The sequence below is a fragment of the Teleopsis dalmanni genome, chromosome 1 (assembly GCF_002237135.1).
Source record: "Teleopsis dalmanni isolate 2A chromosome 1, ASM223713v2, whole genome shotgun sequence".
NCBI classification, from domain to species: Eukaryota; Metazoa; Arthropoda; class Insecta; order Diptera; family Diopsidae; genus Teleopsis; species Teleopsis dalmanni.
The window spans coordinates 210,524,307-210,537,253 of NC_051846.1; the positions used below are offsets into that span (position 1 = coordinate 210,524,307).

Below are 12,947 nucleotides of genomic sequence, written 5' to 3' on the forward strand. Positions count from 1 at the left end.
AAAACAAAATTTTAACATGAGAATATTACATATTTAGTTTGGTATATTGTTTTTTTTAATAAAATTTAAATTTTTTTCCAATTTCAGAGAAACTGTGATACAATTGAAACTATAGTGAATGCTTTGCATGTAAAGTTAGATGAAAGTGAATTAGATAATGATTTTAACGAGGACGAAGAAATGCCGAAGGAAATCGAACCGATAAGCAGCAAGGGTTAGTCTCTATCTATATTTACACTGAATCAAAACTACCCTACAATACCGTACCAACTACCCTGGTTTATTGAGTGTGGTCAAAGTATTATAAAGCATACACACTTGTGGATATGCCATAAACTTACTCAAATATTTATCAAAATAAGCTTTTTCTCCTTCTCCAGATACTCTCACATACATTTAATATTTTATGCAAAAGCTAAGTATACTTTGCCTCAAAATAACAACAAAAAATGCACAATAGAAAAATAGATGTGAGAAGCATAATGACATAATACAAGAGAAAAAGTCCAATGGTGATTTAATTTATAAAATAAATGGTTACCATATGACCCATAACCCCCATACTCCATTTTCATTTAGGCGACCTTCACTGAAGGCCATTGTAGATGTACAATTTCTATAATTTGCATAAACTTCAAGGATTGTTACATGTATCCATGACATAAATTTTACAGAGGCTCTAATTTCGTCCTTATTATAGACAATTATAGACAATTTATATTTAAAAATAGCTAGTATTTTAGTTTAAATAGCCAGTTTATGAATTAAGTGTTGACTTGAAAAAAAATATACTTTTTCATAGTTCTCTAAATGTACAAGTATATATATACAAAATCAGTCCCATACTTATTTTTATAAATTTTAAGTATATATACAGAAAATTAAAATAAAATAACATATGGGAGTTTCTTAAATATTTATTATTATGTTGAGGCTAGTTGAGTCAGTGCACTTGAGCACCCTTACTCTCTATTAACTACGAGGTTTCTTCAGAACCCCTCTCTACACCTTGACTGGATTATTGTTTATCACTTCATCAGATAATAATTGATCTTAGACCTGCATACCTTTTCGAGGAGCCTGTAACCATTCTGAGATTCGATAACGCAGTGTTGGTAAGCCTTCAGTGCTCTATCCTTTATGTATTTTTTGATCGGATCAATCTTGAGGTCCCTGAGGATGATTAAATATCTAGCTCCTTGTTATATTTATTCTGTTAACACTTTTACAAAACTAATCGGTCTAATTTAGAATATATCTTGGCTTTACACTAATCTTAATTTTAATGCAAGATACTTTCTATTTTCGTATCGTAATGTCCTATTCACTACTCAATCCTAACTATTAATCTAAGATAAAATAGCATAAATGTATATTTTTTAATAAACTTTAATATTTATAAATGTTAGTTAACAATGGCTTCTTGTTTTTAAATAAATTTTTCAATATTTACTTAAATTCCTAATATTATTATTATTGTTATCAATAGTTTCAATATATTCACATTAATGAAGAAGATTTTTTCTAGGGATAACACAGTAAATGTCAAATTTCGTGGTGTACGATTAGTTCTTCTTATAACAACTACAGTTTTTTTTTAATAAATTTTTTATATATCTTTTTATTTTATTTATAACGTTCACTTTCATTTATGAAAACTATCAGCTGTTTTTAAAATAAAATATATATTTTTTTAATTTATCCTGAATTATGTTTTTATCCCTTAGTTATGTTCTTAGCCGATAACGTATCGTGTTAAGTATAAAGCAAGGCACCGAGTCCTTGTGCTTGACCCAGTAATCCGAATTTTGTAAAAATTAGTTTATAATATTAAAAGTTAACACACAACACACAATTTCATACTTAAATATTTTTAATTGTTTTTAATATTTTCCATTGAATAACTTTTATCTATTCATAACCGTTGAGAGAAGGCAATTAAACTTTGCAACACCACAATTTGCCGGTCAAAAGCTTTAAAATTTTTTATAAATTCAAATGCAAAACAAAACACAACAAAATTAATTAACACGAAATTAACAAATTCACTTTAAAATATAATTTAATCAATTTTTTTTTCTTCTCTAATATATTCATATGTATATAACAACCTGAACAAACGAATTTGTTTACAATAATTAACGTTTCACCGACAGTATCAGTCCAAAGCACGTCTAAATCGTTAAAAGTCAGAAAGCATACTAAAGCACAGCTGCATCAAAAACAACCGCATGAGCCGAGTCCGTACGAAAATTGTTATGACGACAACCACATGTACGACTTCGACACTGTGTTGGGTATGCAAGAAAATATTGAGAAATTCGATATGGACGGAGTGAATGGCGTAGACGTGAACTTGCGGGATAGCATAAGCTTTGTAACAGAAGAATCGGAAGTCGCCGAGGAAAAACTCTATGATTCAGATGGTTCTCTCTCTACTCAGATGTTTCTGCAGCAAGAACAATGCAGCGACCTTGAATTAAGCGATACAGAACAGCAGCAAAATTTGGAGAAAAATAAGTACAACCGTAAGACTAAGAAACAAATGTTTACACAAATTCGTCGTAAACTCTCCGAACTGAAATTAGAAAAGCAGCAATTGCAGAGGGAACTACAAGAACGTGATCAGCAACTTGAGGAATACAAGAAACAGGCCGAACAATTTAAAAGAGAGCAGACTGCAACTACCAATACGCTCAAGACGCGACAATCTCAAGCGCAGATACATGAAAAGTATGCGTTTAAATACGATAAATCACACGGGCAGCTTAACCTAAAAAAATTAAAGTCTCCTGCTACGTCACAAACACAATTAGATAATAGTAATAGTAAAAGCGGTTCTAGTTACACTACAAATACTGTAAAACCTATAAGAACCAAAGCCAGTGTTAGTACTCGACCTTCAACAGCAGCGAAACAACAAGTTAAACGTCAATCCAAACTTAAAACAAAAAAGAAGCGTAACATATTTCTACCACCACCTCCTGCTCCAACTGTGACACCATGCACCTCAGCACGTTCAAACTCGGATCAAATGTCTATGTCAGAGAATATGATGATCAATGCAATAAACTCTCGCCATTCACCGCGCCGAAGGAGTAGTGATGTTAAATTAATTGAAAACATGCCAATAAAATATTATAATACAAAAAAATGTGTTAGTAATAATGATATAGACAAGGCATTGGACAAAAAGCTGTCAAACAGACGTAAAAGCCAAAATGTTGCTGTCACCAAATCGGGTCCTATACGTGTACCTTTTACGCATTCCTTCGGTTTCTCTCAAGCAAATCCGTCAAACAACATTTTAGAACGTTTCTCTCAAGTAAGACAGGCTAAGTATGATTTGAATGGTGTTGACAGCTCCACGCTTTTACCCAGCCACGTGGATGCAGTACCGGTTAAAAGTTTTATGGAACTACATAACAAGTAAGTTGTACATAATTAATTTGTGTATTAAAACTGCACATAATATAGTTATAAACCCCTATATATCATATAAAATTTTCGTTTAAAGTTTTTATCCATATTTACTACTTGTGTCATATGTCGACTTTTATAAAAAAATGTTTAAAAGTCGAATTTTTCATAAAATACTAATTACTTACTACCAATATCTTGAAAATCTCTACAATATAGAACTACCTCCTAAACGCCAAAATTTTAGATTTATTTTATTATTAAACGGGATTTTTTAATAATGGTTATTTGCAGTGGGTAATATTGAAAAGTATACGTGGTTTTTAGGATATTTTTAAACAAAAAGTTTCTTAATTGAAAATCAATTCCAATCAATTCTATTAGCTATAAGAATATATAAGACCTCCTGCCGTTTTTCGTGTAGCTTCATAAACGGTGTAGAACTTTTGTGGTTTAAGTGTCTTTATGCTGCACATTTTTTACCATTAGAATAGTTTTGAAAAGCCCGAAACAAATAGTAGTCAAATTGTTGAAGTCCCAACACCATCTAGTGACAGAAATATGGGGATGTATTTAAATATTACCCATATATACTATACTGACCGCATGAATATTTATAGTTTTAACGTTTCTATTTTCTTTAACAAAATTATAACAATTATTCCTCTGTCCTATGAAAAAAGACTTTAAAGTTTTCTAAATCTACATTTCAAAGAAAGACCTAACAATATTAAGTGCAATGAATATTAATGGATGATTTTGGTTGAAATTTTGGCTCAAATGTCTCCTATTTTTACTGTCACAAAGCTTGTCATATATTGTTTTTGTTGTTGTTAGGTTGAAAGTTGTGGCATATATTTATATAGGTGCTTGGATTGTGTTGCTAATATATAATGAAACATTGAGAATTGTAAGTATACTAAGATATTGACTTAACCAGTCGGTAACTGCTAGTCAGTTAGTAGTACTGTAAGACCTAATAATGACTGCTATTCCCAATTAACTAATTTTAAATATACAGTGTGCTGGGAAGAGTGTTCTGTGGTGGGAGCTCGTGACTTTGTCTGGTATCAGAAACTCGTTTACAACAGATAAACCAGTTTCTGTGCTAAAGAGTTTTCACACGAAAGGCTTTAAATCCCCTTTCCAAATTTTCTGTCCGTTGTTATCGTTATAGATAATTTATGGCTGCAAATCTTTCTGCAGCAAATCTTTTTGTCTATAGGAACCTAACACATTATGGTGTTTTAATGCTACACATTATGGTAGCATTAGTTCTCGGCATTATGATATGATTAATAGTTATCTTACCAAATTTTGTGGTTTTATATAAAATTGATTTTGTGATGGTAATGACTGCAGCAGTTCTCACAGACGCTGTTGTGATGTGAAAAGGACCTAGTTCGACTAACATATCGGCTTATAATTATGTTTTAAATATATATTTCAATAATCTTAATCATTTTAAAATAAAATTTAATGATTCTCCTTCCTTGTTTTTTTTTTCATCTGTCTAAACACCATTCTCAAATATGTTATAGTAAAATAACGCCAAGAATTTGTTCATTTTTCGTCTTATTTACTATGGCACAGATGTTACTAGTAAACAACTTGATTTAATAATTATATATACAAAAATATTCGAATTTGAATCAATAGAATATTTAGTTGATAACTATTTAAAGTTTAATTTAAATTAAAACATATTGGGCAAATACTAAATTGCTTGTTAGTTATATTTACTTTTACGACGGCAAATATAACAACGACCTTGTTATCGAAGAGTTCCTAGTTTGAAATATACCATAGTTAATATATTTCTAAAATTTCATATAAATAAACCGTACTAGTTTACCAGTAATTACAGCAGTTCGAATACTGTAAAGACCATATCAAAACACTTGATCGATCCAACTATGAATTTTAAATTCATTTGGGTCTTGGCTATATTGGCCATTATATCGCCACATTTGTTGTCCGCTCAGGACACCACAACTGTTGCTCCTGATACCACAACACCAGCTGCCACTACTGCGGCTACTGATACAACTACAGCAGCCACAGACACTACAGCTGCTACAGATACGACTACCGCGGCTACTGACTCAACTGCTGCTGGAGACACAACTGCTGCCCCAGGTGACACAACTGCTGCTGGAGATACAACAGCCGCTCCAGGTGATACAACTACTGCTGCTGGAGACACCACAACTGCTGCTGGCGATACAACAACTGCATCATCATCTGCAACTACAACCAAAAAATCTTCAAATACAACAAGAAAAACAACAAAGAGAGCAACCAGGAAACCACGTCGTCGACGTCGTTGTCAAGGTCGCAATAGGCGTCGTTGTAGACGTAGAAATCGCAGAGGTAAAATTAAAAAAACAACCTTTATTTTCACAAAATTTAAAACACATACAATTTAAAACAAAATTATAGGTAGACGCCCAAGAAGACGTCCAAGAAGACGCCCAAGACAAGGTTAATTGATAAACTAACCGGCTCTTCTATATATATTATATTATTCTTATGGTTTATATTACAGAAGTACACATACAATGTTGTTTTTGTTTGTTTAAAATAATAAATTTTTTGTTTTGAAAATCAATTTTCTTGTCAATTTTGATATACTCTTTCAAGACTTATAACAGCGTCATGAAGGAATGTTAGCAGATATTTCCTTTTATTGAAAGATAATATTTATTTATTCATCATTTAAATAGATATCTGCTCTCGACTATTTCCAAAAAACGTGTGCTTAGTTTTTTACTGTGCCTGCATCTTCATCGCCTATATCTAATAGTATAGTATATCTAATAGTATATATAATATTAATATCTAATGCTTTATTCGCAGCACCTATAAAATATCTTACTCGTTCCTTTGTTCTTAAATAGTTAAGATTAAGATTAATGGTAATCCTAATAAAATATGTAGGTTGAGTAGAACTAGCAATAGTTGTTATCATTATTAGTAGTAGTACTGCACAAGTTATACTGTAGTCAGCAGCAGCCAACGCCAGCTAAGCGTTCTAGTCTAAAGCACCTGCATTATTAAAACCGGCAATGACATATCAGTATTCATAACATTACTATTTAGTGTTGTTGTTGTTTCAAAAGTTGGGCTATTAGAAAGAGCTATAGTGTCAACAAGAATTAATTTGTTTGAAGGACTTGTGCTATTGGAAGCACCAATGTTAACTTTCAAGTGTATAATACATGCATTCAAATACTCAAATATTTAATATATATATGTTATATATAATATAAAAAGCGATTTTCTGATTTAAAAAAAAAAAATGGAAAAAGGGAGTTCCATATTGAATATCAACCGATACATAGGGTGCAACAGAAGACCCTTCTGATAAAATTTTAAGTTAAAACGCTTTTAGTAACATATATGTTACAAATATATTTGACAAAAGAATTTTCCAATTTCTGATGATGAATTTGCATGTCATCTGGAATTTTTGACATAAATTTGCAAATTATACATTTTTACTCACACGGTTTAACAAATCTAATGTTTAGGAAAATGATTTATTGCCTTATTTTTATAAGAAGAGCTTATAACATTATTATTAAGGGATTTGGAGTAAAAAATATAGAAAAAAAGATACATTTGTTATAAGCGATCTGTATATGTTATTGTAACTCTGGTTTCATTTAGTTATTTTATAAAGCATAGTTTCTTTTGCAATTATGTATCCAGTTTAGAAAGGATTTCGATTTAATTGTTTAATATTTAATATGATATGACTTTTTTAGTCACTATATGAATAAATTGGAGTATATTATTCAACACATTTCTTCATGACGATGTTATAAGTCTTGGAAGAGTATATCAAAATTGACAAGAAAATTGATTTTCAAAACAAAAAATTTATTCTTTTAAACAAACAAAAACAACATTGTATTTGTACTTCTGTAATATAAACCGTAAGGATAATATAATATATATAGAAGAGCCGGCCAGTTGATCAATTAACCTTGTCTTGGGCGTCTTCTTGGACGTCTTCTTGGGCGTCTACCTATAATTTTTTTTAAAATTATATATGTTTTAAATTTTGTGGAAATAAAGTCTTTTTTTAATTTTACCTCTGCGATTTCTACGTCTACAACGACGCCTATTGCGACCTTGACAACGACGTCGACGACGTGGTTTCCTGGTTGCTCTCTTTGTTGTTTTTCTTGTTGTATTTGAAGATTTTTTGGTTGTAGTTGCAGATGATGATGCAGTTGTTGTATCGCCAGCAGCAGTTGTGGTGTCTCCAGCAGCAGTAGTTGTATCACCTGGAGCGGCTGTTGTATCTCCAGCAGCAGTTGTGTCACCTGGGGCAGCAGTTGTGTCTCCAGCAGCAGTTGAGTCAGTAGCCGCGGTAGTCGTATCTGTAGCAGCTGTAGTGTCTGTGGCTGCTGTAGTTGTATCAGTAGCCGCAGTAGTGGCAGCTGGTGTTGTGGTATCAGGAGCAACAGTTGTGGTGTCCTGAGCGGACAACAAATGTGGCGATATAATGGCCAATATAGCCAAGACCCAAATGAATTTAAAATTCATAGTTGGATCGATCAAGTGTTTTGATATGCTCTTTACAGTATTCGAACTGCTATAGTTACTGGTAAGCTAGTACGGTTTATTTATATGAAATTTTAGAAATATATTAACTATATTTCAAACTAGGAACTCTTCGATAACAAGGTCGTTGTTAAATTTGCTGTAGTAAACGTAAATATAAATGTTAAACAATTTAATATTTGTCAAATATTTTAATTTAAGTTCAACTTAATAATTGAACAATTTTATAATCTGATATAAGTTTAGATTTGAGGCACAGATACAACACATATTGAATCAAGTCTTCAACTAGAAACATTTACAATAACAAATAGAAAAAAGAAGAATAAACAAGCACATATTTGCAAAGAGTATTTGTGCAGGTGAAAATAATTTACATCATTTGTAAATTTACAATTAAAATATTTAGAAATATCAAAAACAATTGAGACCATTTTTCACTAATGTAGTTATAAGTAGGTTATATAATATGTAAATATTACAATTAATCGAAGAAAAATTTTTAAGTTACTCCAAACCGATTTCGTATATATTGGTATTTATACAAATAGTTATTAAAAATTAATTATTATAACTTGTCAACTTATCTCTATTTAATACTTAACTTAATATCATGGACATTAGTAGTTCTGTTAAGAGGGGTTCAATAGCAACGATCTACCATTACTAAATTCAGACGCCACGCCGCCCTTTGATATTACGCTTCTAGTCTCCTTAACACATTCTGGTACGCTGGTATCTTACGTTGCATCGTCTGATACAATTTTATTTAATTGTTATTAGATTAAATTGAGACGACATGTTCTGATACAACTATTAACACTACGGCTCGTAGATCTCTATTACTCATTATGATGCCCTCAATGTTGTTTATGAGAGGCGAGTTATACTAACCTTTTCTCGTCGATACATAACTATCTCCCTTTATTAGATAACACTAAACAGATCCTGCAAAGTGAATTTTCAACAACTATACCAGGCCAGCGAAGAAACGATTTCCGAGGCAATGCAGTCGTTTCGCATATAGTCTTGGACTAATATAAAGTTAGTGATTGATAGACTTTATTTCTTCTGATAGTGGCAAATTTCCGCCAACATTGAAATATCAGTGCGATGGTACAATGGCTTCTTAGTACTTCAGTAAGTATACAAACTGTAGATTAGTATCAAAGCGAACCATAAAGATTTTTCACCTCACAGTCTTCGCGATTAGTCCACAAGTAATTTGTCAGCGTTATAGTTTATGCTTCAAAATATTTCAAACTTCGAGCTTCACAATGAAATGTCGGCTTCACTTAAGTCCATGTCAAAATCTCTTGTGACTATCTTCTCTGCTGCCTCGTTTCGTCTAATACTCCAATGTGCAAAAACCTAATAAAGAGAGACCTAGTGATGTTCAATGTCCCATCTTAGATTTCACTGTTTTATATTCGATTGCCTTAATACCAGCTTAATTACCTACATAGATGGTGACATCCCAAAGATGAACTCTACAAGCCGGGATTAGCCTGGTTGCTTTTTGATGACTTATATCTCGATCTAAAAGATGCTACAAGTGTCACGCAATCTTAATAACTGCATTAGCTGGATATCTCTGGAGTAGAGACCCGATCCTGTTCAACTTTCTGTTTTTGAGCCATATGTGCAGATAGTAACTCTAAGCCATGATGGTTCATTCTAATTTCATTGCCGAAAGTTGGCTATTTTCAAGATGCTAACCTCTTATAGTTTGGGAGCACTTTTTGCATAGCATTGAACAAACGCCCATAACTATAAGAGATAAAATAATATAATATTAAACAGCTGACTATTCTTTTGCTCTAAATGTGATAATGCTTTTCGTTGAGACCACAACTACTATAACACCTTTAAATAGAATAAAGAAGAGAGTTTGAGTAACACACATAATAAAATTATCTGCAGACACAGAAGACATAGAGGTTTAAGAAAATAAATTTTTTTTTTATTTCTTAAAAATGTAAAGTAAATTCCTTTATTGCAAAGAGTAATTTGAAGAGTAGTACCTTCTAATAAAATATAGACCATTACTTATGTGCTGTTTTTCCGTGCGATATATCAAACAATACCGTCATGCAACATTATGTGTTGAGTTTAAGGTTTGCTAATTAATAATAAAGATCGGGTAAAATTCGCTAAATATCTTGAAATTATAGAAATTCACTATAAAAAAGGGGATTTTGTAGTAAGGTACATTATATTTCAGTAGTAAGTTATTTACAAAGCGTCGCAGTGTAACGTGAAGTTAGATCTGAAGATGCGATAAGTACGTACTTCTTGGAAAATGATGATTTTGAAACATCAGTTTTTAATTCTGATCTTTATATCCAAATTTTCATGATATGGATATGAATATGAAGGATATGTAGCTTCAGCAATATGGTGCCATAAATCACATAACACATTTTACTTTTCATAGTTAACGTTTTAGAGATGTAAATTGGACATCAAAATCATGCGATTTTCTACCACTACACTTTTTTTTATTGAGGTTGTACAAATCATTGCTTTTATGAAGATTGATTTCAATGTCTCGAAGTTTTAGAAAAGAACATCCGTTAAAGTATTGCCGAGTTATTGCTTGATATGTGCCGACAAGTCATTGAATATTATCTTAAAAGGATACAGTGTTATAGGATATCTCGTGGAGCACATTTAAATTATGTTGTTTCTCACATCTAATATCAAGATCCAAACAACATATAGGAATAAAAATGTTACTTAAATATTAATCACGGGTTTGTTTGATTTACGCTTATATATATATATATATAATATATACCTACTTTCGAAGCACAAAATGGATAATGCCGTTGCTGTGACTAACGTAATAGATATTAAATTAGTAAGGAAAACACATGAGTAATTAAAAATATAAATCCAAGGGATTGATATTAAAAGGGTTTTCTCTAAAGGATTACATCAAGTGAAGACAGATATACATTTAGATGATTAAGCAAACTTTCAATAAGAAAACATATCTGCTAAAGTACTATCCATATTAGTATATTATTTAATAAATTGCTTTATGACTCTGTTATAAGTCTTGGAAGACTATATCAAAATTGACAAGAAAATTGATTTTCAAAACAAAAAATTTATTATATTAAACAAACAAAAACAATATTGTATTTGTACTTCTGTAATATAAACCGTAAGAATAATATAATATATATCGAAGAGCCGGCCAGTTGATCAATTAACCTTGTCTTGGGCGTCTTCTTGGACGTCTTCTTGGGCGTCTACCTATAATTTTGTTTTAAATTGTATGTGTTTTAAATTTTGTGAAAATAAAGGTTGTTTTTTTAATTTTACCTCTGCGATTTCTACGTCTACAACGACGCCTATTGCGACCTTGACAACGACGTCGACGACGTGGTTTCCTGGTTGCTCTCTTTGTTGTTTTTCTTGTTGTATTTGAAGATTTTTTGGTTGTAGTTGCAGATGATGATGCAGTTGTTGTATCGCCAGCAGCAGTTGTGGTGTCTCCAGCAGCAGTAGTTGTATCACCTGGAGCGGCTGTTGTATCTCCAGCAGCAGTTGTGTCACCTGGGGCAGCAGTTGTAGCTCCAGCAGCAGTTGTGTCAGTAGCCGCGGTAGTCGTATCTGTAGCAGCTGTAGTGGCTGTGGCTGCTGTAGTTGTATCAGTAGCCGCAGTAGTGGCAGCTGGTGTTGTGGTATCAGGAGCAACAGTTGTTGTGGCCTGACCGGACGACAAATGTGGCGATATAATGGCCAATATAGCCAAGACCCAAATGAATTTCAAATTCATAGTTGGATCAAGTGTTTTGATATGCTCTTCACAGTATTCGAACTGCTATAGTTACTGGTAAGCTAGTACGGTTTATTTATATGAAATTTTAGAAATATACTAACTATATTTCAAACTAGGAACTCTTCGATAACAAGGTCGTTGTTAAATTTACCGACGTAAAAGTAAATATAAATGTTTATTTAGTTTCTCTGATTGAAATTGAAATGGAAAAATTTATAATACTAAACGTATCGAGTTATTAAATTAAGTTACTAACTTCTAATAGAAAATATAAAGAAAAAATTTCTAAATTGATGTATAGGAACATAATTGAACAGGTGAAAATTAGTTATTAAAATTGTCAAACATTTAACTTAAATAAAATGCTGTTTCTGTTCTGTAGTAAAATACCAGTAAATAAATATTATGATCTGATTGTAAATAATTTTAATGTTTACATGTATACTTAAACATTCTTAGTCATGATTTCACAAGTGATTCTCAAGAAAAAATTTGAATCATGCCATAAAACTCTTCTATTTCAGTTTTCAAACTTGACTTTCAAATGAAGAGTTCTCAAAATTGTATATATGGAATCTTCAGAGACTGTAAGGTTAAAAAGCGTTTAGGTTACTGTTCTGGAGAGTCCCCAAATCTATAAAACTATATGTTGCGTTTGTAATATATACGGTTACGTATATATAATATATATTAAGTTATAATACGAAATATTGATGATTTTTATGAATTTGTGGAAATAAAAAATTTTTTTCGATCACTAGTAATTAATTCCTTAATTTTTTTATTAACATTTAATCCAGAGTAGACTTAGTAGCGGCTAAATATTAAAATTGTTTGCTAATCCTGAAAATTTTTGCATCTCTAATGCTATACAACTGTTGGTCTTAAATATTCAAATTACAGACAAGCAATGTACTTTTTTGTTTAAGTAGACATAGTTAAGTAAAGTGAAAGATGGGATGAATCCCTCTCAATTAACTAAAATAGCCATTTTGATTCCACACTACCCTTAACATTTAGTAAAGGATTGTGTGAACGAAATGGAATGGAAGTTTTCGGGCGCTTATAATGTTGAATCTAGGTATCTATAAGACTGGACAGCGACACAACACATGTCAGGTGCCTCTTTGGACCTTATATCTAACAACTTAATAGTAAT

At 31.6% G+C, this 12,947-nt stretch overlaps 2 protein-coding genes across 2 annotated transcripts in view; one reads left to right on the forward strand and one right to left on the reverse strand.

Moving 5' to 3' along the window:
- Positions 1 to 12,947, forward strand: part of LOC119671711 — a 40,041-nt gene that overhangs the window by 25,482 nt on the left and 1,612 nt on the right. Inside the window, exons 10-11 of the mRNA XM_038082467.1 lie at positions 88 to 214; positions 2,157 to 3,429. Of these exons, the coding sequence (XP_037938395.1) occupies positions 88 to 214; positions 2,157 to 3,429 (1,400 nt within the window). The remainder of the gene's footprint in view (positions 1 to 87; positions 215 to 2,156; positions 3,430 to 12,947) is intronic.
- Positions 11,197 to 11,908, reverse strand: LOC119671713 (HAM34 protein-like). Its single transcript, XM_038082469.1, has 2 exons — positions 11,329 to 11,908; positions 11,197 to 11,259 (listed from the first exon to the last, which is right to left on the reverse strand). Exons 1-2 carry the CDS (start codon positions 11,783 to 11,785, stop codon positions 11,213 to 11,215), a joined length of 504 nt encoding a protein of 167 aa, XP_037938397.1. The 5' UTR covers positions 11,786 to 11,908; the 3' UTR covers positions 11,197 to 11,212.